A 25,869-nucleotide genomic window follows, 5' to 3' on the forward strand; every position below is an offset into this window, starting at 1 on the left:
GTGTGGAGGCAGAGGAGCCTGCAGAGCTCTGTTGGCGTCAGGTGGCTCGGTGTCCCAATGGATGTATGTATTAGTTGTAGTTTTCACATGTTGAGGATGGTTTGATAGAACCTAGAACCCCTATTGTTTTGTAAGTGATGTATGTTTAAACTAATATATAGATTTAATTAATTTTTTCGTGTAAGTGTTATGTTTTTTCTTCTTTCAGATTGTCTGGAAATGCTGAAAAACTTGCCGCTTTTTCCAGAACAATGGCGGATGGATTTTTTGAAGATTTTTACGAAAAGAAATTGGTTCTCGGCCAAATTCTGTGTGAAATGCTACTGATCCTAGAAGTTTTTGATGATGTCGTTGCCAGTAACTGTAAATTAATTTTAGACACAATCTGTCGAAAATGGTGGACAAAAATAACGTCAGGTTTGTTCCGTCGTTTTTATGGCACTTGGTTATTAACCAAATAACATATAGCAATCGCAAATTCTGTCGGTCTGTCTGTCGGTCCCGTTTTGCTACTTTAGGCACTTCCAGGTATGCTAGGACGATGAAATTTGGCAGCCGTATCAGGGATCGGACCAGATTAAATTAGAAATAGACATTTTTCCGATTTGGCCATCTGGGGAGAGTGGGGGACCGGTTAATTCCAAAAAAAATTAAAAATGGAGTATTTTTAACTTACGAACGGTTGATCAGATCTTAATGAAATTTTATGTTTGGAAGAATATCGTGTCTCAGAACTCATTTTAAATCCCGACCGGACCTGGTGACATTGGGGGGTTGGGGGGTTGGGAGGGGGAACCTAAAATCTTGGAAAACACTTAGAGTGGAGGGATCGGGATGAAACTTGGTGGGAAAATAAGCACAAGTCCTATATACATGATTGACATAACCGGAACGGATCCGCTCTCTTTGGGGTAGTTGGGGGGGGGGGGGGTAATTCTGAAAAATTAAAAAAAAATAGGTATTTTTAACTTACGAACGGGTGATCGGATCTCAATGAAATTTGATATTTAGAAGGATATTGTGTTTCAAAGCTCTTATTTTAAATCCCGACCAGATCTGGTGACTTCGGGGGCAGTTTGGGATGGGGAACCTAAAATCATGGAAAACGCTTAGAGTGGAGGGATCGGGATGAAACTTGGTGGGAAAAATAAGTAGAAGTCTTAGATACGTGATTGACTTAATTGGGATAGATCCGATCTATTGGTGGGGGGGGGGGTGATTATGAAAAATTAGAAAAAATGACGTATTTTTAACTTACGAAGGATGAGGTCGGATCTTCATGAAACTTCGTATTTAGAATGACCTCGTAACTCAGATCTCTCATTTTAAATCTCAACCGGATCCAGCATCATTGGGGGGGGGGGTAAATCTTGGAAAATACTTAAAGCGGAGAGATCAGGATGAAACTGGACTCAGGACGAAACGACATATTTAAATGTTGATAGTATGCTATTATGTCATGTTTTCAGTGCCCAGATACAATGTTCGTTTCAACCCTTCAGCGGCTGCGCCTGTTGATAGCCATTTCCTCCACCACCCCCTCTAGTTACGCCACTGTATGTTATTAGGTACTCTATCATTATCATATTTTAGGCATATTACGTTATGAATTTATATGATATGCATGATTGGCATGTTTAGGAGAGAACCCATTAATCCTTAATGGTAATTTATTATTTCCTTCAATTTTGGTTCCGAGATAAGGGATAACAAGAAATTATAGCAATTTAATTTACTATGGAAGGAGATATTACAGTAAATGTTAGTCACTTTGATATATTACATGCATTTCAGGGGACTAAATTTGTTGTTTTCTGTCATTTTAGGTTGAAGGTAATAATGAGCAATAAATTACTCATAGCCTAATGATAATTGCTACATGGCATACGCACAGTTATTAGTGTAAACATATGGAACCACAAAGAGCATACAATTGTTAGTGGTTTTTTTTTTTTTTTTTTTTTTTTTTTTGTTGTATGGTAGCATTTGACTAAAATCCTCTCGATACAAATGTTAAAGTTTTTATAGTTTTTCTTTTGTTCACTGTAAAAATTTTTAAATTTTCGTATTAAAAATTTTCTTCAGTAGATTCGTAAAAATTTAAGTGAAGAATACACAAAAGTAAACTATCCAAGCCAGGGGAGGGATAACCACTGATTTTAGCATTGTTTTCAAAAAAAATTTACGACATGGAAGTACTTTTATGGTCCATGGAGGTATCGAAATCCCGTCTCTGTGGGTTTGTTACTCCCTCTAGCTCCCCTTTGAGGACTTAACTTGTCTCCTTCTATCTAAATTGCTTGGTCTCTTTCAAGGTGAGGTTGGTCTCAATCCATGTCTTGTAATGTTGCAGCATCCTGTGATAGTGAAAAAGAGCCTGAAAAGACTATTCCGTCGGATCATTAAATATCTGTTGACCTTAACACCGGACATAAAGATTGTCAACGCTTTTGTTGAACAAAGCTCGTGGAATTTCTTCTATGTCCAGCCATTGGTTGCAGAAACGCTGATCTCAGTAAGTATCATAATGCCAGGCTAGGGTGATTTCTCCATAACTTGTTTTTCTTCTAAAATTCTTTTTCTTCTAACAAAAGTACCACTTAAGAGTTTTGTGCAGAAAGTTCGATCTCAGTATAATACTGCTAAGTTAGGCTAATTGTAATCACTTTAGTAAAACTATTCTTCTTCTAAAGTTTTTTCTTTGTCCAGTCATTGGTTGCTGAAAATCGGATCTCAGTAAGTATTACAATGTCAGGCTGGGCTAAGTTCTGCCATAAATTGTGCTATTAAAATGTTTTTCTTCTAAAAAAAGTACTTTAGAGTCTTTAATCTCAGTAAGTATCACTATACCAGGTGGGACCAATTTTCCCCAGAATTTGCGCTAGTAAAATTCTCCTTCTTCTAAAAAGCACGACGCTGAAGCTCTTTGCAGACAAAGGGATCTCTGTAAACATTGTAATAAGGATAAAGAGTCAAAGGCGTGGGGAGAGGATAAAGAAATTGAGAGAGACAAAAGCAAGCGGGAGAAAGAAAGGGGGGGATAAGACGAACAAACGGGAGCAGAGTAGGCATACTGCATGAAGAGGTATCATTTATAAGATTTATAAAATTCGTATAGTTTATTTGAAGCCGTGAAAGAAAACTAGAGATTATTTTCTATTTTTGTATTTATGATTAATTTTTATTTGCTAGTATTTAATATTCATATAATTGTTGTTTACTATATTTATGGTCTACATCAAATATGATATAACATATCACATCAAACCTTTGAGCCTCAAACTGCTCTCGTCAAAAGGAGATTGGGAAACAAATTGGAAGTTCATTGTGACAAAAATTTGAGAAGCATTTATAAGCCAGAAATAATTGATCACAAAGCGGGAAAACAGAGTAGGCCGCGATATAACCAGAGTTTGTTATCACTATTGGTCCAAATGTGCACTAATAAATATGAAATTATAATAGCTGCATTTTTGTATTTTTATATCTTATTTTTGAAGAATTTAGCATGTTGTCGTTGCCCCTCCTTAAAGTTGTATCTGGGAGAATCAAAGTATGTTCAATTGCATTTGATCTTCCTGATCAACACGATTTAGAACCCATTATTTTAGAACTTGGGTTTTTAGAACATATTCTTAATTCATTGCTGCCCCGGCTAAAGGTCATATCAGATGGATCAAAGTATATGTAATTAAACTTCGATCCTCCTGACCTACATTATTTTGAGAACAAATTGGCATATAAACGCTTTCACAGGTGAAAGTTGTATCAGAAAAATCGAATTAGTTCAGTTTCACTTTGATCCTCCTGATCTACACTATTTTTAGAACACGTTAGCATATCGTCGATATCACGACTAAAATTTGTATGAGGAGGATTCAAGTATTTGTAATTGCACTTGGACCTTCCGGATCGGCATTATTTTTTAAAATGAAGTATCAGGAGAATCGAAGTATGTTCAATTGTACTTTGATCTTCCTGATCTACATCATTCTTAGAATAGGTTAGCATTTCGTCAGCATCACGGATAAAAGTCGTATGAAATGAATCGAAGTATATTCAATTGCTCTTTGATCCTGCTTATCTAAACTATTTTTGGAACAGGTTAGCATATCGCCGGTACCACAACTAAAAGTCGCATGAGGAGGGTCTAAGTATGTGTAATTGCACTTGGATCCTCCGGATTGGCATTATTTTTAAAACGAAGTATCAGGAGAATTGAAGTATGTTCAATTGCACTTTGATCCTCCTGACCTACCTCATTTTTAGAACAAGTTAGCATATCGTCGCTGTCTCGGCTAAAAGTCATATTAGGTGGATCAAAGTATATGTAATTAAATTTCGATCCTCCTGATCTATATTATTTTAAAAATAAATTGGCATATTGTCGCTTTCACGACGGAAAGTCTTATAAGGAAAATCAAAGTATGTTCAATTGTACTTTAATCATCCTGATCTACATCATTTTTAGAACATGTTAGCATATCGTCGGGATCATGGCTAAACGTCATATGAGGAGGATCAAAGTATGTGTAATTTTACCTGGACCCTCCTGATCGGCACGAGTACCAGGAGAATCAAAGTATGTTCAATTGCACTTTGATCCTCCTGATCTACATTACTTTTAGAACAGATTAGCATATTGTGCCTGTCAAGCTTGAAAGTCATATCAGATGAATTAATATATGTTCGATCGCCCTCTGATCCTATTTTGCTTGGTTTTCAATTTTTGTTCTCAATAAAATGGGCAAAAGTGGTATTTTCTGTGAAAATACTCAGTAAGCTATTTTCTGAAATCTAAAGGCGAGGGAGGAATTAATCCCCAATTGTCAGACCATATTGATCCAATGTGTAAGGGAAGTCAGACATTTTATTTTTGCAACTTGGTGTGAAATCACTAGGAATTTGTTCTTGTAACTTGGTCACTAATGCTTTTTGCCATTAAACCTATTTGGAGAATATCATTGAAAACCTCATACAACTGGAAAACCTACGAAAAATAGGTAATTTGGGCTATATATTTGGAGATTAGGGGGAGAGAGAGGTAAGGGGGGCTAGTTTAAAATAAACTGAATTTCTTTTAAGAATAATAAGTAAGTGTTCCAGAATCCTTCCAAGTTTCAGAATTTAATTGCATTTTTTCGCCTCCTTTGTAAGTCAGCTTTGTAAACGTTTTTTTTTTGTAATTATGTCCGAAGTTTGAAAATGACTAATACGACTTTTAGACATGGGGGCAACAATATGGATCGTTTATCATAAAAGTAAAGAAGATTGGTTACTGGACAATACATTTGGTTTTAAGACAGTCAGGTGGAGAGGGCCTTGTTATTTGTAAGGGGTTTGGAATGATTTCTAAGGAGAGTATGACTCTTATATCTAGGAACAAAGACATCTGTTGAGTCCTGGAAATTTTAAATTAAAATCAAATTGTATATATTTTTTACCTTTCAGTAAGGCAACATAATTACAGTTCTTTGGTGACAATGAAATAAGATAACTAGAGCCTCAATTAAACCTTTTAATCTGATATATCCCTTGATCAAAATATCTTAATGACCGACTCCCTTTGGTACCCTCCCCCTTCCCTGCAAAAAACAGTTGAACAACTAATTGTAACTTCGAACTGACTATAGAAGCAACCGAAAGACCCGACTCAATATTAAGTCTGTGTTAAAACTCTGAACATATCTCATTTCCTCACACCATATTTTCCTTAAATTTTATATTTTAATCCAGGTATTGTATTCCTCTGCTAGCCTTTTATGCTTATCTAAGAAATTCTGTGGCAATTTCCACAGGTTTCGAAACTTAGTTTTCAATATATTTTATATCTCAAAGTTGTTTTTTTTTTTTTTAGCAACTGTGTTCTTTTAAGTATATTTTGGTGTGTTTTGACGTTTCTACATTGGCTATTGCTGTTAGTTTAAAAAAGAGATCTATTTTCTATTTATTATTATACTATTAACAATATGGGTTTCGTCTTCGGAAGCTTAAGAAAGAAAATGAAAAAGGACAACAAAAATTAAATTCTTTTTACGTCATTGAACATAACCAAGAAAAAAAAATGAATGGTTAGGGACCATTTCCACGGTCATAAAGTATTTCCAAATCAACAATTCATAAAACAACCTAGTAAAGGAAATGGAAAAGAAAAAAAAAACTAATTTGTGTCAATAACTTAAATCCTTGGCAAAATGAATGACTTTGGTGGGAAGAAAAACGGAAAAGACTTCGGCAATAAGATAAATGGTCCCAAGTCTCCTGACCAGACGAACAAACACAATCCGAGCCCAATGCAGCAAAACATCTTTTTTTTATATACGGCCATTATCAAAACTTATACCCCGCTTTTAAGGATAAATTCCTGGAAAAACAATAGTCCCCAGCGACAAAGTAAAAGATCTCAAACATCCAGATGTGATGAAAAAATCATTGACAAATAAAGCAAATCATCCAGGAAATTCCACTGATGTGGCCTTCATTAATAATTTAAATCCTCCTTGACCCCTCCACTAACTCAGGAGTTTTTATTGCAATTGGTATTTACCAAGTGACATATAGCGATTGCCATTTCGGTCGGTCTGTCTGTCCCGGTTTTGCTAGTTTGGGCACTTCCAGATAAGCTAGGACGATGAAATTTGGCAGGCGTGTCAGAGACCAGACCATATTAAATTAAAAATAGTCATTTCCCCGATCCGACCATCCAGGGGGGGGGAATTTGGTGACGGTTAATTTGGAAAAATTATAAAAAAGGGGCATTTTCTACTTACGAACAGGCTACGAACTGAGGGGGGAGTGGGAGACGGTTAATTCGGAAAAATTAGAAAAAACGAGGTATTATCTACTGACGAACAGGTGATAGGATCTTAATGGAATTTGATATTTAGTCCTAGATAAGTCCTAGATACGTGATAGACATAACCGGAACAAACCCGCTCTCTTTGGGGGAGTTGGGGGGGGGGGGGGTAATTCGGAAAAACTATAAAAAATGAAGTATTTCTAACTTACGAACGAGTGGTTGGATCTGATTGAAATTTGATATTGAGACGGACCTTGTAACTCAGACCTTTTATTTTAAACCCCGACCCGATCCAATGTCTTGGGGGGATTTGGGGGGGGGGACTGGAAATCTTGGAAAACGCTTAGAGTGGAGAGATCGGGATGAAAATTGGTGGGAAGAATAAGAACAAGTCCTAGATACGTGATTGACATAAATGGATTGGATCCACTCTCTTTGGGGGAGTTGGGGGGGGGGGCCTAATTCGGTAATTCAGAAAAATAGAAATAAACTGAGGTATTTTTAACTTAAGAACAGGTGATTGGATTCTAATGAAATTTTATTTTTGGAGGACCTCTTGTCTCAGAACTCTGATCCGGTGACACTGGGGGGAGATGGAGGAAGAAACTGGAAATCTTTGGAAATGCTTAGAGTGGAGAGATCGTGATGATACTTGGTGGGAAGAATAAGCACCAGTTCTAGACACGTGATTGAAATAACCAGACCGGGTTGGTTATCTTTGGGGGAGCTAGGGGGGGGGGGGGGTTATTTCGGAAAAATTGAAAAAATGAGGTATTTTTGACTTATGAATGGATGGTCCGATCTTAATGAAACTTGATCTCTAGAAGATTCTTGGGCTTCATAGCTCTTATCTAAAATCCCGACTAGATCCGGTGAAAATGGGGGAGCTGGAGGAGAAAACCGGAAATGTTGGAAAACGTGAAAATTGAGGTATCTTTGTCTTATGAATGGGTGATTCGATCATAATGAAATTTAATGTATAGAAAGATCTTGTGTTTCAGAGGCTCCATTTTCTATTCGAATCGGATCCGGGTACATAGGAGGGTGGACGGGGGGAAACAGAAATCTTGGAAACCGAAAATCTTGGAAAACACTTAGAGTGGAGAGATCGGGATGAAACTTGATGGGGAAAATAAGCACAAGTTCTAGATACGTTATTGACATACCTGGACCGGATCCGCTATCTTTGGGGGAGTTGGGGGATTTCCAGTGCTTTGCTGAGTTCGGTGCTTCTGGACGTGCTAGGACGATGAAAATTGGTAGGCGTGTCTGGGACCTGCACAAATTGACTTGATAACAATCGTTTCCCTGATTCGATAATCTGTGGGGCTGGAGGGAGGAAAAATAGAAAAAATAAGGTCTTTTTAACTTACGAATGGGTTATCGGATCTTAGTGAAATTTGAGATTTAGAAGGACCTCATGTCTCAGAGCTCTTATTTTCAGTCCCTACCATATCCGGTGATATTGGGGGGGGGGGTCGGAGAGAGAAACGGAAAACGCTTAGAGTGGAGAGATCGGGATGCAACTTGGTGGGAAAAATAAGCACAAGCCCTAGATACGTGCTTGACATAACCGGACTGAACCCGCTCTCTTTGGGGGAGTTGGGGGGAGTTAATTCAGAAAAATTGAGGTATTTTTAACTTACGAACGGGTGACTGAATCATAATGAAATTTGTTCTTTAGATGGAATTCATGTCTCAGATCTCTTATTTTAAATTCCAACCAGATTTGGTTACATTGGGGGGACGGCTGGAGGGGGGAACCGGAAATCTTGGAAAACGCTTAGAGTGGAGAGATTGGGATGAAACTTGGTGGGTAGAATAAGCAAATGTCGTAGATACGTGATCGATGTTACATGACTGGATCCGCTCTCTTTGGGGGAGTTAGGGGGTCCAGTGCTTTGGCGAGTTCGGTGCTTCTTGACGTACTAGGACGATGAAAGTTGGTAGGCGTGTCAAAGACCTGCACAGATTGACTTGATAAAGTTGTTTTTCCGGTTTTGACCACCTGGGATGCTGAAAGGAGAGGAAAAATTAGAAAAAATGAGGTAATTTTAACTTACGAATGAGTGATAGGATCTTAATGAATTTTGATGTTTAGAAGGACCTTGTGTCTCAAAGATCTTATTTTAAATCCTGACCGATATTAAGCCTCTGATTTTCTTTTTAAGTCAATCTATTGATTCTTAGAATTTTGCTAGAGCTCATACCAAAGGAGACCATGGCTCTTGGCTCTTCCGACCCAGTCACAAGTGTCATTTGAGCTCTTAGCTCTTGTTATGTTATTCAAAAACCCACTCATACCTCTCCCTCAAAAGATTGCTTATCCAACTAAAAGTGACCCAAGTTTTCTTTAGGACTTGAAGGCCAATTCTTTGGGTCAGATAGCATTTTCTAATGAGTTTTCAAGTTCCATGAAGTGACTGCCGAAAATTGAGCATCCCCTCCCCCAAAAAATGGGTAAAAATATGGTTTTCTGTGCCTTTTGTAAAAACGATTATCAAGAACACATTCCACTGGGTTTCTTCAGGGATTTTTTAGCCAATTCATGAGGTGTACTAACTACCAACAAGGTCAAGGTCTAGAACGTGTATATGATACGGTCAGTCTATGGAAAAGGACATATCAGTTAAGCGCTATTCACAAATCTCCCTATCCAAACATCAGTTTTCAGCCATCATCATTTTTGACCAATTAGGGCTGCTTTTTAAAGAAGAAGCAAATCGCGGATGGTAGGAAATGATTAAGTCTATAAAATGGCGTCGAGCTAAGTATTCGTGTGAATTGTACTTGACAGATTTTCAGTATAGCCAGTTATGTTCTATATTTACCTATTTCTTTTCCATATTTTCGTAAAAACTATTTACGATTGCGATTAATATAAATAAAAATTACCATTCCCAATCAGCTACAAATGGTAATTTGCTTTTCACTTGACAATTCTGTTTAGATACGTTTTTAAATTTTTGGTTACTATGGGCCCTGGTTGGTTCTTTACCAGGTTGCAACCGTCGCTGCAACCATGATTTACGATGGAAATTCAGTGTAGTCTTGAAAGCTATTTTTTTCTAGCTTATGATTCCCTTTGAATCAGAAGAGATTCTTTGTGTCTTAAATGAAATATTGGAAGCACAAGAAATTAATTGGCGGAATGTCCTTGTTTCTTTTTCGGCATTTTTACTGCGCTTCAGTAACAGCTCATCTTTGCTTAAAGGTACCAACATTATTTACTCACTACCTCGTAGGCTAAGTTAATATTTGAATTAATGGCATTAGCCTAGAGAAATACCTGGGGATAGGAAACACGTTAAGAAAACAATTCATTCTTCATAATATGCAGAGTAATCATTGTTAACATTTTGCATGCAATGAAACCTTTATCCTCACTTATTTCAGTTTTTTTCCAATTTTTCTAATATATGTTTTCCATATCTTATATCATATATCTTTTTCCAATTTTTCTAATATATGTATCATTTTTCAATAGCTTTTCTTCAGTTTTGAATCATTTCTGAAACAGATAATCCTTTACAAAACCTGTTTGTAGAGGACGTTGAAGTAATTGCTGTGGCGTTAACACAATATTCGTGAAAAAAGTCTATTGACTAAAGGTAATTCTATGAAAAAAACCATAGATAGCGCTTTGTTTCAGAAAAAGACAAGAATCTTGAGTTGACAGTGCTGCATTTAGTAGACTTTTCAAAATTAAACAAAGATTATTGGGAAAAAGTTTTAAATTTCTTAGATAAATAGGGAAAACGCTGAAATAAGTGAATATAAAGGTTAGCGGCATTCAAAAAGTGTTAACTATAATTATTCTGCATATTATTAAGTAAGAATTGTTTTCTTAACATGTGTCCTTCTCTCCAGGTAGTTTTCTTGGCTTATACCGAATTAATCAATCACTTGATAAGCTAATTGAAGTAAAATGTTTATATATATATATATATATATATATATATATATATATATATATATATATATATATATATATATATATATATTGATTTCAGTGTTTTAATCAGTTTTCTCATAAAGATATAATTAAAAAATAATTCGAACTTGTCAATTTTTACATAAGAATAATTAGCAAATGAACCCGTTTTTGAATGTCAAATGTGGGTACCACAATACAATCACTTTCCGTCTTTGGGACAGTTTCTTAAGAGTGTGTGGCCAAAACAGATGATAATTTATTTCGCTTTTTCTCTGTTTTTCCAGGAATGGGTTACGTGGGCCAATACCACAGGATACGTCCGATTGACTCTTGGGATATTTCCCAGATGTATCTTATATATCCTTTCTCAGGCATTCTTTCTCAGGTACCCTTTCTGGGTATCCTTTCTCAGATTTATCTGATTTATCCTTTCTCAGGTATTCTTTCTCTATATGCTTTCTAATGAATCTTATCTCATGTATCTTTTCTCAGGTATTATTTCTCAGATATCCTTTCTCTGTATCCTTTCTCAGATATATCTGGTAGCAAACAGTCTATGAATCACAAGTACGTTTTAATGATTAATAAATGAATCGTGAGTGAGCAGAAAAAAAATGAAATGACTAAAAAGTAAGAATAACTAAATAATTCGATAAGTAAATTTAAGAAAACATAGTATTTTTGAATTTTGATTGATTAAATCCTTGCAGGTTAAAATCTCAAATTTTGAGATTAAGATGTAAAAAAATTATCTTTAAAGAATACAAAACGACTACGTGTGCGAGGCGGTAGAGCTGAGTGTAATGAAATGTCAAAAAGCCCGCAAAGCAGACCGGTAACGCAGCTCTTGGCCTAGTGAATCTAGGCCTGTTATTCTTAATTTTATGTACTAATGAAATTGAAATGTTTAGTCATAATAAGTTGAGCTATTTAGTATTAGATATAGTTTTTGAATCAGTGATACTTGGTTCATCTTTGCTCAATACTATGAATATTCTAATGGGATTAATGTTAATTTTATGCTTAACTGATGATAGCAGAAGGCACTCTTTTAGCTTGTGTAATTAAACATTTTGTTAAAATCAACTTTTTACTGGGGCGTTTCTCAATACCCTGTCCTACCAAAGAGTTTGATCAAGGTCGAGCTTCCCTCATGTATAATTATGGTCCCCTTTCTCTCATGAAAAGTAATCTGATTCTCTTTTCTCTCACTAGACCTCCCCGAGTTCCCCTGTTCCCCATTCACTCAAAGCCTTTTCAACCATTTGATATAGTTACATTTTTACAGAACAGATTAGCAAATGGCTCGTTGATAGTCTTCAGGAGAGTAAAGAAGATTGGTTGTTAACAGCTTTTTTGGTTGCGAGACAGGCGGGTGGAGAAGGCCAACACTTATTCCCTTCGTATCAACGATGGTTTTCTGAAACATTTGGAGACCTGTCAACAAGCCCTGCTTCAAGTGGTAGAAAATTTGTTTTCTTAGTTGATACCCTTCTGTCTTTGATTCAGCACGAGTCTTTGCCAACACTTAAGGTAATTTTTTCCAGCTTTTATTTATGTTGATTTGGGAAGATCAAAGAAACATAAGGATAACTTCTGTAGTTAGTATTTCACACACTTGCCCTGATCTAATCAAATTAAAATTATAATTTTTAGTCTTATAATTAAAATTCTTCCTGGTAGCAAAAAATCAAATTTTTAGCACATTGAATATAACGGAATATTTGAAGACGAAATAATACAGAAATAAATTCAACGGAACGTCAGATGCATGTGATTGTGGCACCTTGACAGTTTTAGGTTTTTATGGCTCTTGGTATTAACCAAGTGACATATAACAATCGCAAATTCTGTCGGTCTGTCTGTCCCGGTTTTGCTACTTTAGGCACTTTCAGGTAAGCTAGGACGATGAAATTTGGCAGCTGTATCAGGGACCGGACCAGATTAAATTAAAAATAGTCGTTTTCATGATTTGACATTCTGGGGGGGGGAAGTGGGGGGTCGGTTAATTCGGAAAAAAATAGAGAAAATGAAGTATTTTTAACTTACGAACGAGTGATGGGACCTTAATGAAAATTTATGTTTGGAAGGATATCGTGTCTCAGAACTCTTATTTTAAATCCCGACCAGATCCGCTGAAATAGGGGGGGGGACCTAAAATCTGGGAAAAGGCTTGGAATGAAGGGATCGGGATGAAACTTGGTGAGAAAAATAATCAGAAGCCCTAGATACGGGATTGACATAACCGGAACGGATCTGCTCTGTTTGGGGGAGGTTAGGGGGGAGGGTTAATTCTGAATAATTCAAAAAAATGAGGTATTTTTAACTTAAGAACAGGTAACCGGATCTTAATGAAACTTGATATTTAGAAGGAACTCATGTCTCAGAACTCTTATTTCAATCCCGACCAGATCCTTTAACATTGGGGGTGTTGGAGGGGAAACCGGAAATCTTGGGAAACGCTTATGCATGTCGTAGATACGTGATTGACATAACCGGACTGGATTCGCTCTCTTTGGTGGAGTAAGGTGGTTGGGTTCAGTGCTTTGGCGAGTTTGGTGCTTCTGGACGTGCTAGGACGATGAAAATTGTTAGACGTGTGAAGGAGCTGCACACATTGACTTGATAAAGTCGTTTTCCTGATTCGACCATCTGGGGGGGCTGAAGGGAGAGGAAAAATTAGGAAAATTGAGGTATTTTTAACTTACGGGTAGGTGATCGGATCTTAATGAATTTTGATATTTAGAAGGACTTCGTGACTCAGAGCTCTTATTTTAAATCCCGACCGGCGTTAACTAGAGCTCATACCATATGAGCTCTTGGCTCTTCCGACCTCGTCACAAGTGCCATATGAGCTCTTAGCTCTTGTGAAATCAAACCTAAAGGACTCGCAAAGCTTTTAGTTTTAATAGGAACTTGAGTTGTCAAGGTCTTGAATTATTTAACTGCCCCTTATAACAACATGGATGCATATGATATATTGTAATTTATTTCAACATCCCCTTCGACACGTCCTGAATGTTTCAGCCTAATACCCTTAGCTTGTCTTAAGAAACTGTAGATACGCTCATTTGACAATAATGAGTCTCCCCTGATCTATAAAATTTAGGCTAAGGGACAGCCTCCACAAATTGGGAGGCTCAAGAGAACTAAATAAAAAAATTACCATTTTTCAAAGTTAGATGAGAAAAAAAAAGTAGACAAAAATGAAAAAAGATCAGGTAACTGAAATTCTATACTATGAAATCTTATTAATGAGCTCTTTCCAAATTACCCTATACTTCCAATTGCCATGAAGAAGAGTAGCAAAAGTAAGAAAAGAAGTAGACAAAAAATGAAAAAAAGAATAGGTAACAGAAATTCTATACTATGGAATCTTATATAGCGACGAAGACCACACTGCCTTTCCATATCAAACAAACACAACTTGGAAACAATAGGGAAATTTTTTCAAGACTATGGAATTCAAATCAGTGAATATTTTGGCCCTATGTCCGTCTCACTAAATTTTTTATGCTCAAATTTAATTACATGATCTAACAAAATATTTTACTAAATCAATTTATAATAGTGTTGAACCAGTTACAAAAAGGCCTTTGAGGCTAGCTGCCAAAATAGCAAGATTAGCTTTGAAAACTTGTATTTTATTATTTTGTTCTGTTTCGTTTGAATGAATTTATCTTCTCATATTAGTTTATTTATCGGTCGGGGTTGAAATTCGCTGCAAGTAAGGATACTAGGGTTGTTTGAAAAAAAATTAAAGTATTTTTAGTTTTAATTTTCTGATTTTAATACAAGTTTGCATATATATATATATATATATATATATATATATATATATATATATATATATATATATATATATATATATATATATATATATATATATATATATATATATATATATATGTATATATATATATATATATATATATATATATATATATATATATATATATATATACATATATATACATATATATATATATATATATATATATATATATATATATATATATATATATATATATATATATATATAAGTTGTCTGTCTGTCTGTCGAGTGACGTCCGTGTTTGTCTGAATTATTTCATCATATACCAATTCAAAAACGAATGTATTCAAGCCGATGTAGCTGAGTTGGTAAGTCGTTATGTTCCAGATTCTAGGTTCAAGAGGTTGAGGTTGACTGATTGATTCAACGCATTACTGCAGTGTCATTCGGCTCAGTGTATCTTCACAGTTCCTTTCCTGTAAATCAATTTTTTGTTCCATTTAAGGTTCTGTTTAACCTATTTCTTTTCTGTTCAACAGCTATTTTATGGGTTCAAACATTTTTAATGCCGCGATTATACTATTTATCTGGTCAGTTTCAAAATAGTTTGAAACTATATTTTTTTTTATGGTAAACATTGGATTAACAGAAATAAGTTTAAAAATAGAAAGTATATATATCATGAAAAGAGAAATCACCAATGCTACAGCACAAACACAAAAAAAAAAAAAAAAAAAAAAAAAAAAAAAAAAAAAAAAAAAAAAAAAAAAAAAAAAAAAAAAAAAAAAAAAAAGGAAACAGAAGGAGAAAAGGAAGACTGTTTTCCTAAATTAGTGATTAATATAGACCAGCACTTGAATGAGGCCTTAACCCTACTCATCCATACAATCACATAGGTCAAACAGCATAGCCACACACAATCAACCATAAAGAATAATCCATGGACAGGCAGTCATGTCGTCAATAAGTATAAGTCGTCATTTACCAAACCATAGAAAAAATAATATAGACAAATAATTCAGAGGCAACACCCAACATAAGGGCTCATCAGGAGAATACACTGGCCTATATAGGGTTTCGCCACTCTAAATTCTCTACCCAGCACAGTGTTGTGGCTACCACAGAATATCCATGGCATCCCCGCGTCAGGTATCACCCCCAAAATACATGTCTATGAAAAAAACAGCAAATGTAAAACAACCAAGTAAAACCAAAACAAGCTTATCCTATTAATATATCCCTCCCTTTAGCAACAATAGGTAAACTAAATATTATAAATTTTACCAAATCACAAATATTAACACATTGCAAAAAACCTGAATGAACTAAACAATTATATAATTCATCTTTACCATGTGGCTAATTTTTTAAAAATTCCGCTCAAATAGAAACACAATTCAAAATAAATGGCGCTGTGACAACATTTCTCGAACCTCCGAAATTAGTCAAAAATTTCTTTAAGTATTTCTAGATGATTCTTTTGATATTTATTTAAAAGTTCGTTATAATGAAAACTAAATTTTTTAAATTGCCAAGTTAATTTATTTGCAGAAAAACCTCTTGATATCAATTTTTGGCTTAAGATTTTACATCTATTTTTAAAATCAATATAATTACTACAAATCCTTGCATAACGAAGTAACTGTGAGAAAAACGCTGAATATGTGATATTTGAGTGTATATTACTTTCAGGGAATGGGAAACTAATCACTTCAAAATCAAAATCATCCGTTTTATTATACATTTTAAAACTTAATTTATTATTATCACAAATATTAATATTTAAATCTAAGAAATGATCTTCATGACCAGCGCCATGACTAGGCTCAAGAATAAGCTCTGATGGATATATATTTTTAGAAATATCAATGAAATCCTTACAATTTAAGACCAAAATATCATCTAAATATCTTTTATTATTTGACAAAGCATGTTTTAAATTAATTGGGTTATTCTTATCCATCATATATTTATATTCTAGTTGACTTAAAAACAAGTCAGCTATAAATGGGCTGGCATTCCCCCCCATGGGAATTCCCATAATTTGCTTGTACAAATCACCCCCAAATCTTATATAAGTATTGTATAAAACAAATTCCAATAACTCAAAAATCATATCCAAGCTGTAACATCTCAAGTTAACTGTAGTATTAAAGCAGTTTGTCCATATGGCTTTTTTATTATAACTGTCTATTTTTAAGAACCTTTTACTAGATAAGAGGAAAGATTTCTTTATAACAGTTTTTAAATTATCTAACACTAAATTGAGTGATAAATTAGTATACATTGTCGCAAAATCGAAAGACTCAATTCTTTTAGCTGAAACCATTGTTAAAGAATCTATCACCTGCAGTGAATTATTAACACTCCAATATGGATTAAAATTCGAAAATTTTTTAATACCAGAACAATAGGTTTTAAGTTTATTTACAATTTCCTTTAAAATTAAAGAGAGGTCAGTAGCAGCAATGCGGGTTGGACATTTAGCTGCTCCAGCAATAAACCGTGGTTTAGGGGGATTCTTATGAAATTTTAATATATATATATATATATATATATATATATATATATATATATATCATGAAAAGAGAAATCACCAATGCAACAGCACAAACACACACAAAAAAAAAGAAAAAAAAGAGAGAGACTGAAGGAGAAAAGGAAGACTGTTTTCCTAAATTAGTGATTAATATAGACAAGCACTTGAATGAGGCCTTAACCCTACTCATCCATACAATCATATTGAGTCAAAATATTCACTGAATTGAATTTCAATATCATGAGAAAATTTTCCTATTGTTTTCTAAGTTGTGTTTGTTTGATATGGAATTTTATTGTTGAGCTCTTTTAGAGCTTAGAGCGACATTAAAACTTAAAACTAACAGAAATTACTTCGTATATGAAAGGGGCTGCTTCCTCATCAACGCCCAGCTCTTTACGCTAAAGTTTGACTCTTTCTCTCAACTCTTCTCTTTAAAACAAAAAAAAACTTTAGCGTAATGAGCGGTGCGTTGATGAGGAAGCAGCCTCTTTCATATACGAAGTAATTTCTGTTCGTTTTAAGTTTTAATGTCGCTCCTTACTTTCAGTTAAAAAAAACTTGTTTTTTTATATTTAATTTCTGAACGTTTTTAAATCAATGCATGTTTTGATTTTGGCTCTCCGCAGAGGAATAATTAAAACGAAATTTGCATATTTATTTTTTTGGCTAAATGGCTTTCTCGTAGTTTTGATCGAATGATTTTGAGAAAAAAAGGAGCGGGGGAGGAAGCCTAGTTGCCCTCCGATTTTTTGGTTACTTAAAAAGGCAACTAGAACTTTTATTTTTTTACGAATGTTTTTATTAGTAAAAGATATACGTAACTTATAAATTAGCTTACGTAACGAACTTTTGTATCTTCATGTTTTTATTACATATATGAGGGGGTTCGCCCCCTCGTCAGTACCTCGCTCTTTACACTAAAGCTTAAATTTTGTCCTAATTAACTAAGAATGACCCCTGACTCACAAAAGCCGTAGAATAAATAGATGAAATTGCTAAAAATACTTTAGCGTAAAGAGCAAGGTATTAGGAGGAGATGAGCCCCTCATATGCGTAATAATATCTGTTCGTTTTAAGTTTTAATGCTGCTCCTTACTTCCAGTTGAAAAAACTTTTTCATATTTATTTTTCCATTGTTCTTCTTTAATAACGCTAGAATATTATGCGCTCCCTTCATGGAAATTTTCTTCCCCCATGACAAATTCCTCGATTGAAAGCTCCCCCAACACATCCCCCTCTTCTCAACCCCTCGCCCAACCAATAAATACCCCCGAAAACATATGTACACTTCCCACTAACCATTACTATATGTAAGCACTGGTCAAAGTTTGTAACTTGTAGCCCCAAACACGGGGACTGTGGTGGAGTAAGTCGTCCCCAAAAACATAGTTATAAGGTTTTTCGACTACGCTGAACAAAATAGCTATCTCAGAATTTTGATCCGTTGACTTTGGGAAAATAATTAGCGTGGGAGGGAGCCTAGGTGCCCTCCAAATTTTTTTGTCACTTAGAAAGGGCACTACAACTTTTCTTTTCCGTTAGAATGAGCCCTCTCGCAACATTCTAGGACCACTTGGTCGATACGATCACCCATGGGAAAAAAAAAATTATAACAATAGTCACATCAAAAGAAGCATTTTCATGCTGATTTTAAATATATAAGGTTAGACTAGTTTAAGTTTAAACCTCCTTAACGCCTCGTTCCTTACGCTAAAGTTAGACTCTTTCTTTCAGCTCTACTTCTTAAAACAGTAAAAAAAAACTTTAGCGTAGAGAGCAGGGCGTTCAAGAGCACGTAGAGGTGGCAAATTACTAAAATTATAAAAAAGTAAACTACTACAGTGCTATAGACAAAATGAAGTTTTACGCAAAAACTTGATTATATTTAAAAAACTCAATTTCTTTCAAATGAGCGATTAAACAGCTCCCTACGATGTTTCAGTGCTCTGCTATCTAAGGAAAAAAGATATAGTATATGCAGAATATTGTGGCTCTAGCCATTTTTCTTGGTTTTCAAGCCAAGGGACGGTAAGCCAAGGGTTTTTAGGAAATTCTGGCTATTGTATTTCTTAGTACGGGGCCTGATCGTCTCTTGCTAGGTTGCTAGCTTCTGCTGCAAACCGGATTGTGCAAAAATTATGTCTTTCGTTAGATAATTATTCTATTTTAGAAATTGTTTTTTAATTACAGAAGGTTTTTAAATTCATCTTTTTCCTTTAAAATGAGCCATTAAACAGTTCTCTATGATGTTCCCCTGCCCGCTAGCTGCGGAGAAAAACGGAAAAAATGCCATCGATACAGAATATCGTGCTTGCAGTTACTTTTCTTGTTTTTCAAGCCAATGGATTTTCCTCGTTACTCAAACCAAAGAGCTATAATTTTCCTATGGGGAGTTTTCATACAAGGTGACTCTACTATTGTATTTCGTGTTTCGATCTGACTCTATTTTTAAGAGTTTCGAGGTATTCTATTTCTTAGTATGGGGCGTGATGGTCTCTTACTTCGTTACTAGCTACCGCTCCAACAAGTTATAATAGCTTTTAATAAATATAGCTTTATATTCTTTATATATTATAAAAGCTATAATAATTATAGCTTTTAATTCTTTTAAAAAGTAAAATTGTGGCAAAGAGTCAAAATTTAGCGTAAAGATCGAGGGATTGGGGAGGGGACAACCCATTTCATATACGGAGTAATTTCTGTTCGTTTTAAGTTTTAATGTCGCTCTTTACTTTCAGCTAAAAAAATTAGTTTTTTTTATTTAATATCTGAACGTTTTTGAATTAATGCATGTTTGGTTTTGGCTCTCCGCACATAAATTATTAAAATGAAATTTGTATATTAATTCTTTTTTTGGCTAAATGGCTTTCTCTTAGTTTTGATCAGACGATTTTGAGAAATAAGGAGTGGAGAAGGAGGCCTAGTTGCCCTCCAATTTTTTGGTTACTTAAAAAGGCAACTAGAACTTTTAATTTTTAACGAACGTTTTTATTAGTAAAAAATATACGTAACTTAAGAATTAACTTACGTAAAAACTTTCATAATCTTATATTTTTATTATGTATATGAGGGGGTTTGTACCCTCGTTAATACCTCGCTCTTTACACTAAATCGTAAGTCTTGTCCCAATTCTTTAAGAATGACCCCTGAATCGGAAAGGTCGTAGAATAAATAGTTGAAATTACTAAAAATATTATAGCATAAAGAGCGAGGTATTTATCTCCTTTTAAATACCTCGCTCTTTATGCTAAAGTATTTTTAGAACCCTTCACATGCGTAATAATCTCTGTTCGTTTTAAGTTTCAATGCTACTCCTTCCTTTCATTTGAAAAAAACGTTTTCATGTTTATTTTTCATTGTTTTCTTATAGTAATGCTAGAAAATCCTGCGCCCTTTTCATTGAATTTTTCTTCCCCCATTACAGATTCCTCCAAGGAAAGATCCTCCAACATAGCCCCCTCCCCTCAGCCCCACCCCCAAACAAAATAATATCCCCCTGAAAACGTCTGTACACTTCCCAATAACCATTACTATATGTAAACACTGGTCAAAGTTTGTAACTTGCAGCCCCTCCCCCAGGGATTGTGGGGGAGTAAGTCATCCCCAAAGACATAGTTATTATGGTTTTCGACTATGCTGAACAAAATAGCTATCTCAAAATTTTGATCCGTTGACTTTGGGAAAAAATGAGCGTGGGAGGGGGCCTAGATTCCCTCCAATTTTTTGGTCACTTAAAAAGGGCACTAGAACTTTTCATTTCCGTTAGAATGAGCCCTCTTGTGACATTCTATGGCCACTTGGTCGATACGATGACCCCTGAAAAAAACAAAACAAAAACAAACAAACAAATAAACACGCACCCGTGATTTGTCTTCTGGCAAAAAATACAAAATTCCACATTTTTGTAGATAGGAGCTTGAAACTTCTACAGTAGGGTTCTCTGATACGCTGAATCTGATGATGTCATTTTCGTTAAGATTCTACGACTTTTAGGGGGTGTTTCCCCCTATTTTCCTAAATAAGGCAAATTTTCTCAGGCTCGTAACTTTTGATGGGTAAGACTAAACTTGATGAACCTTATATATTTAAAATCAGCATTAAAATGCAATTCTTTCGATGTACCTATTGATATCAAAATACAATGTTTTAGAGTTTTGGTTACTATTAGCCGGTTAGTTTTGGTTACTATTAGCCGGGTCGCTCCTTACGACAGTTCGTTACCACGAACTGTTTGATTAAATACAAAAAAAGTTTTTCAAACGGAAGTAAGGAGGAACATCAAAACTTAAAACAAATAGAAATTAATACTTATATGAGGGATGCTACCCTCTCCTCAATACATTGCTTTTGACGCTGGAGCTATTTTTAGAACTTTAAGAAAAGCATATTATTCTAATTAAACGGCTCTTGTGTTTCAGGAGTCGTTCATTGAGAATTGGTACAAAAAGTCAAACTTTAGCTTTAAGAACGAGGGATTGAGAAGGGTATATCACGAGGTATCTCACATATATGTGTTATTTTCTGTTTATATTAAATTTCGATGTTGCTTCTTACTTTCAGTTAAAAAAAAAACTTGCTTTTTTATTCAAAAAAAAAATAGAGTTAACGGGGAGTTTCAATTAAACAACAAAACTATATGCAAGCAGGTTTTCAAAAGGGTATATAAGCAATATCATTGGCAACATAGCGCTATCCTAGCGCTGCATATCATAGAAACTTTTAAAGGATGATAGTATCCTTTAAAAGTACATGGAAAGTAGTTATTTTTTGGTAGTTTTTAAGCTTTTTCTAAAAACTTTGGCAACTCTGGGCCATGGTTTGCTGTTTACTAGGTTGCAGTTACTGCAACTATAATCTTTTCCTGAAATTACAGTGCAGAAGGGGTTTAATCTTTTCCTGGAGATCCGTGGTCCAGGGTTTGATCCCTGCTGACCTGAGGATGTTTTTATTCGCGAAGCATTGTTAATGAAGGAATGAACGGTCTAATCTATTTTCCGCTATTTTATTGTGTTGCGAGAGCAACTCTTTGGTTTTGTCTTGCTTTTTCTTTTTTTTGGTTCCTAGCACCCCGATTTCAGCTTATTCCTAGAAAGTGGTAAGGGTCTAACTTTTGCGATTTTTACGGAAAGTGTGGACCTTAGGCCGGATTGATAAATATGACCTTGCATTTTGGAAACCTTCGTAGAGCTCTTACCTGGGGCCAAAAAGAATCATTTTCGCTTGTCCTTGAGCCAGAGCCTATAGTGTGTGAAGTGACTTGGAGTTTTATAGCCTACGTCTGAGAGAATTATCTGAAGTTCTGCAGTGAAGCTTTCGTTTCATTAAACTATGTTTATGCTTTCGAGTGGAAAGCTCCGTTCTAGCAGGCAAGCAGGCAGGCACCAGTTTCAAATTGAAAATGAACTAAGATCTATAAGTGTTAAATATATGCGGCAGTTACCCGGCCCCAGAGCCAATATATCTTCTTTGAGTGATAAATAGAAAAAATTACAGAAATAAAAAAGTGGGGACCGAAAGTGCTGCCATCTATTGTTTCTACCCATTTCTGTCGGTGATTTTAGCTGAGTTTATCATTCGTTTTTTTTGCACTTGGGATTATGGTAGAGAAATGGTATCAGATGTACCTCTTAAACTTTAAAAGTTTTCTCATTGCTAAAGAAATTAGTGTTTGTCCTTTGCTCCTTTCTAAGTGCTGACGTTAGAAACTAGGCCTACGACAAAAAGTTAATTTTTGAACTAAGACAGATAGAATTTTTTTTCGATGGCAGTCGATAGATCTTGATGAGCTGATCATCCATCTTTCGTTAGAAAATTTCTTTCATAAGATATACCAGTTTGAAAGTTTAAAGGGGTTAACAACTTCAGTAGTAAAGTACACACTGAAACCAAAAATAGGCCGATACCAATTGTGAGACATATAGGGAAGTTTTAAGCAACAGTCGGCTGTTAGCTCATAATCATCTTCTGCAATGAGGGTTTTGCAACTTTTGCTAGTTTATGTACCTAATATTTGTTTCCGGTGTATTCGATGGTAAGACCAAAATGGTTCCAGTGGTAAGACATGAAGGGGACTTGTGAGTAATAATCGACTGTTAGGCTACAATCATCTTTAGCGATGAAGGGCTTGCAACTTTTGCTAGTTGGAATGAGGGGCTTGCAACTTTTGCGAGTTGGTGTGCCTAGTATTTATTTTAAGATCCTAATAGATTAACAACTTCAGCGTTTAATCGAAGCGAGGAAATAAAACCGAAGTGTTGCTCTCGCAACACATTACTCGGTGAAGCCGAACAAGGGTTGCAGCAACACCTCACGTGGCCCATGCAACGCCGATCTGGTTTGTTTTTCGAATTTTATTTGTTTCACTGTTTTAATTGTTTTTCTAAAATGCGTTATATCCGCTGTTTTCATCCTCATAAAGAGTTTTCAGATGGGACTTTTCAAATCAAATGTGTTTCTGTTGTATCTTGGATGTCAAAGAAAATCTTCTCGGGACAAAAGACGATTGAAGCGACTAATAATAGTAAAAAAAAACAAAAAAAAAACAGCTAAAGCTATGGGTCTAGTAGTTTCATCTGTGTTTTAAAATTTGCGTTGTGTAATATAGCTTCTTTTGAGTTAGTACATCCAAATAACAAGAAACCGATGACTTTACCTAAAGAATAATTTTACAAGTTTAAATTACCAACATGCTGTGGAAAAAAAAAGTAGCTGATTTCTAATCCCCCAATAAATTTTTTTGGCTTTGTACACCTATGATTTTGTTTTTGGTTTTAACTGTATTAACAGATGACAACATAGAAACAGTGTTAGTTTAAGCAGGAGTAACACATTTAGGCTACCAAAATATCATGAAAATGAAGAAGATAAGTCTTTCTTTTGATCCAAGGATCGAAAACTCTCGGTCTTGTGTACCTATGTTTTTAATTTATCGATCCCTCAATGTAAGTCTTTTAGCTCTGGGTACCTGTGGTTACATTTTTATTTTATTTTGAGCAGATTCACGTTTCAAACCCGCCAGCAGTTCCACCCGGAATGGAGTATAAACTTAGTGAATTTCTCAAAAGACACAAGGAGAGAATCAATTTTCTTGATGAAGCATTTGACACCACTCCGTTTTCTGTAAGTCACCACATTATCTTTCTTTATATTCTTGAATTTTGTGCATAAAGCATTAAGGCAAGTGAGTACTTCTCATTCTAGAGATGAAAAATATTCCGTAGGTTTCATCAAAGGCGAGTATTAAACATAATCAGGTAGTTTAGTCTCACGGCTGGGAGATTGACAAACACTATCGGTTTTTTCTGCAGGGAGAAGGGTAAGCAGACTTAGAATTTTGTATTTGAGGGTAGGTGGCTCGATATGTTTTTCTCTATGGTCACTAAAGAGGATACGATCCAATTATATTGTATTCTGCTTGTCCCTCGACATGTTTTTAGCCAGTTACTATTAAAAAATAAAATGCTTTGGTTTGACAGCAGTCGAAACATAAATGGGTGTATTAGCTTGTTTGAAATATTATAAACGTTGAAACAATCACTTCCATGAGAAAAATACAAATGAAAAAGTGATTTTGATACAAGAAATGAAACGAATGAACATTTTTACCACTTATTAGATGAGATCTGTACTCTGATTCTGACTGTATAGATGTTGCAGCACTTAGCCCTTGTTCAAATAGTTCTTTTTTTCCGGAGACTAAATAGGGTCCGGAAAAAACATAATTAATGTCCACACACTGAACTAACATAATTTGTTAGTCCGGAGACTAACAAATAATAGGGACATCAAACATGGTAATACTTCGCAAATCTACTCACGGTAAACTTTGGCAAATCTATTCAGGGGCTACTGAAATTTGGTGTCAAAATATTTGACATTGATGAAAAATAAAAGTGTGCGTTAGGTGGTTTGAATGTGTGTGAACGAGGAAATATTCAAGATTATCTTAACGTTATGACCGATAAAGTGTAAAATTTCTAAATTCTAAAAATGTACCTGCAACCTATCCAATGTTAACTGGATTTACTGTCAAATATTTGACAACCATCGACAGTGTGCGAACATTAAATACTCAAAATTACCTTAACGTTATGGCTGACAAAGTATAACTTTTTAAAAACGTTGGAACACTCAATGATCTTAATAATATCCCTAACAAAGAATAGGAACATCAAAATTCTTGAAACTTACCTCCAAATCTACTCAGTGGCAGCTGAAATTTATTGTCAAGATATTCGGCATATTCGAAAAATAAAATTTAGCGTTAGGTGGTTCCAATGTGACTGAACGGTAAAATGTTCAAAATTACCTTAACGTTATGAGCGACAAAGTGTAAAATTTTTAAATTCAGAAAACTTACCAGATTTCAATCCAATGTTAGCCGGATTTACTATCAAAATATTTAACAACTATCGAGAGTGTGTGGACATTAAAATGCTCAAAATTACCTTAACGTTATGGCTGACAAAGTATAATTTTTTAAAATAAGCTGGAACACTTAATCATTTTCATAAAATCCCTAACCAAGAATAGGAACATCAAAATTCTTAAAACTTACCTGCAAATCTACTCAGTGGTAACTGAAATTTATTGTCAAGATATTTGGCATTGTTGAAAAAAAGGTGTGCCTTAGATGGCACAGTGTGTGCCTTAGTCTGGGAACGGTAAAATATTCAAAATTACCTTAACGCTATGGGTGACGAAGTATAAGACTTTTTCAATTCTAAAAACGTACATGGAAATCTATCCGATATTAACTGGATTTATTATCAGAATATCTGCCAGGCGTCAAAAGTGTGTACGCTAAAATACTCAAA

General features: G+C 34.9%; 1 protein-coding gene across 1 annotated transcript in view; it reads left to right on the forward strand.

Moving 5' to 3' along the window:
- The window catches only part of LOC136041454 (Fanconi anemia group A protein homolog), a gene marked incomplete at its 3' end in the record, with an annotated part of 50,287 nt that overhangs the window by 18,830 nt on the left and 5,588 nt on the right, over positions 1-25,869 (forward strand). The window contains 5 exon segments of the mRNA XM_065726135.1: positions 209-417; positions 2,316-2,515; positions 9,872-10,013; positions 12,025-12,269; positions 24,050-24,172. Coding sequence (XP_065582207.1) covers positions 209-417; positions 2,316-2,515; positions 9,872-10,013; positions 12,025-12,269; positions 24,050-24,172 — 919 coding nt within the window.

Source organism: Artemia franciscana, unplaced genomic scaffold (genome assembly GCF_032884065.1).
Source record: "Artemia franciscana unplaced genomic scaffold, ASM3288406v1 PGA_scaffold_23, whole genome shotgun sequence".
NCBI classification, from domain to species: domain Eukaryota; kingdom Metazoa; phylum Arthropoda; class Branchiopoda; order Anostraca; family Artemiidae; genus Artemia; species Artemia franciscana.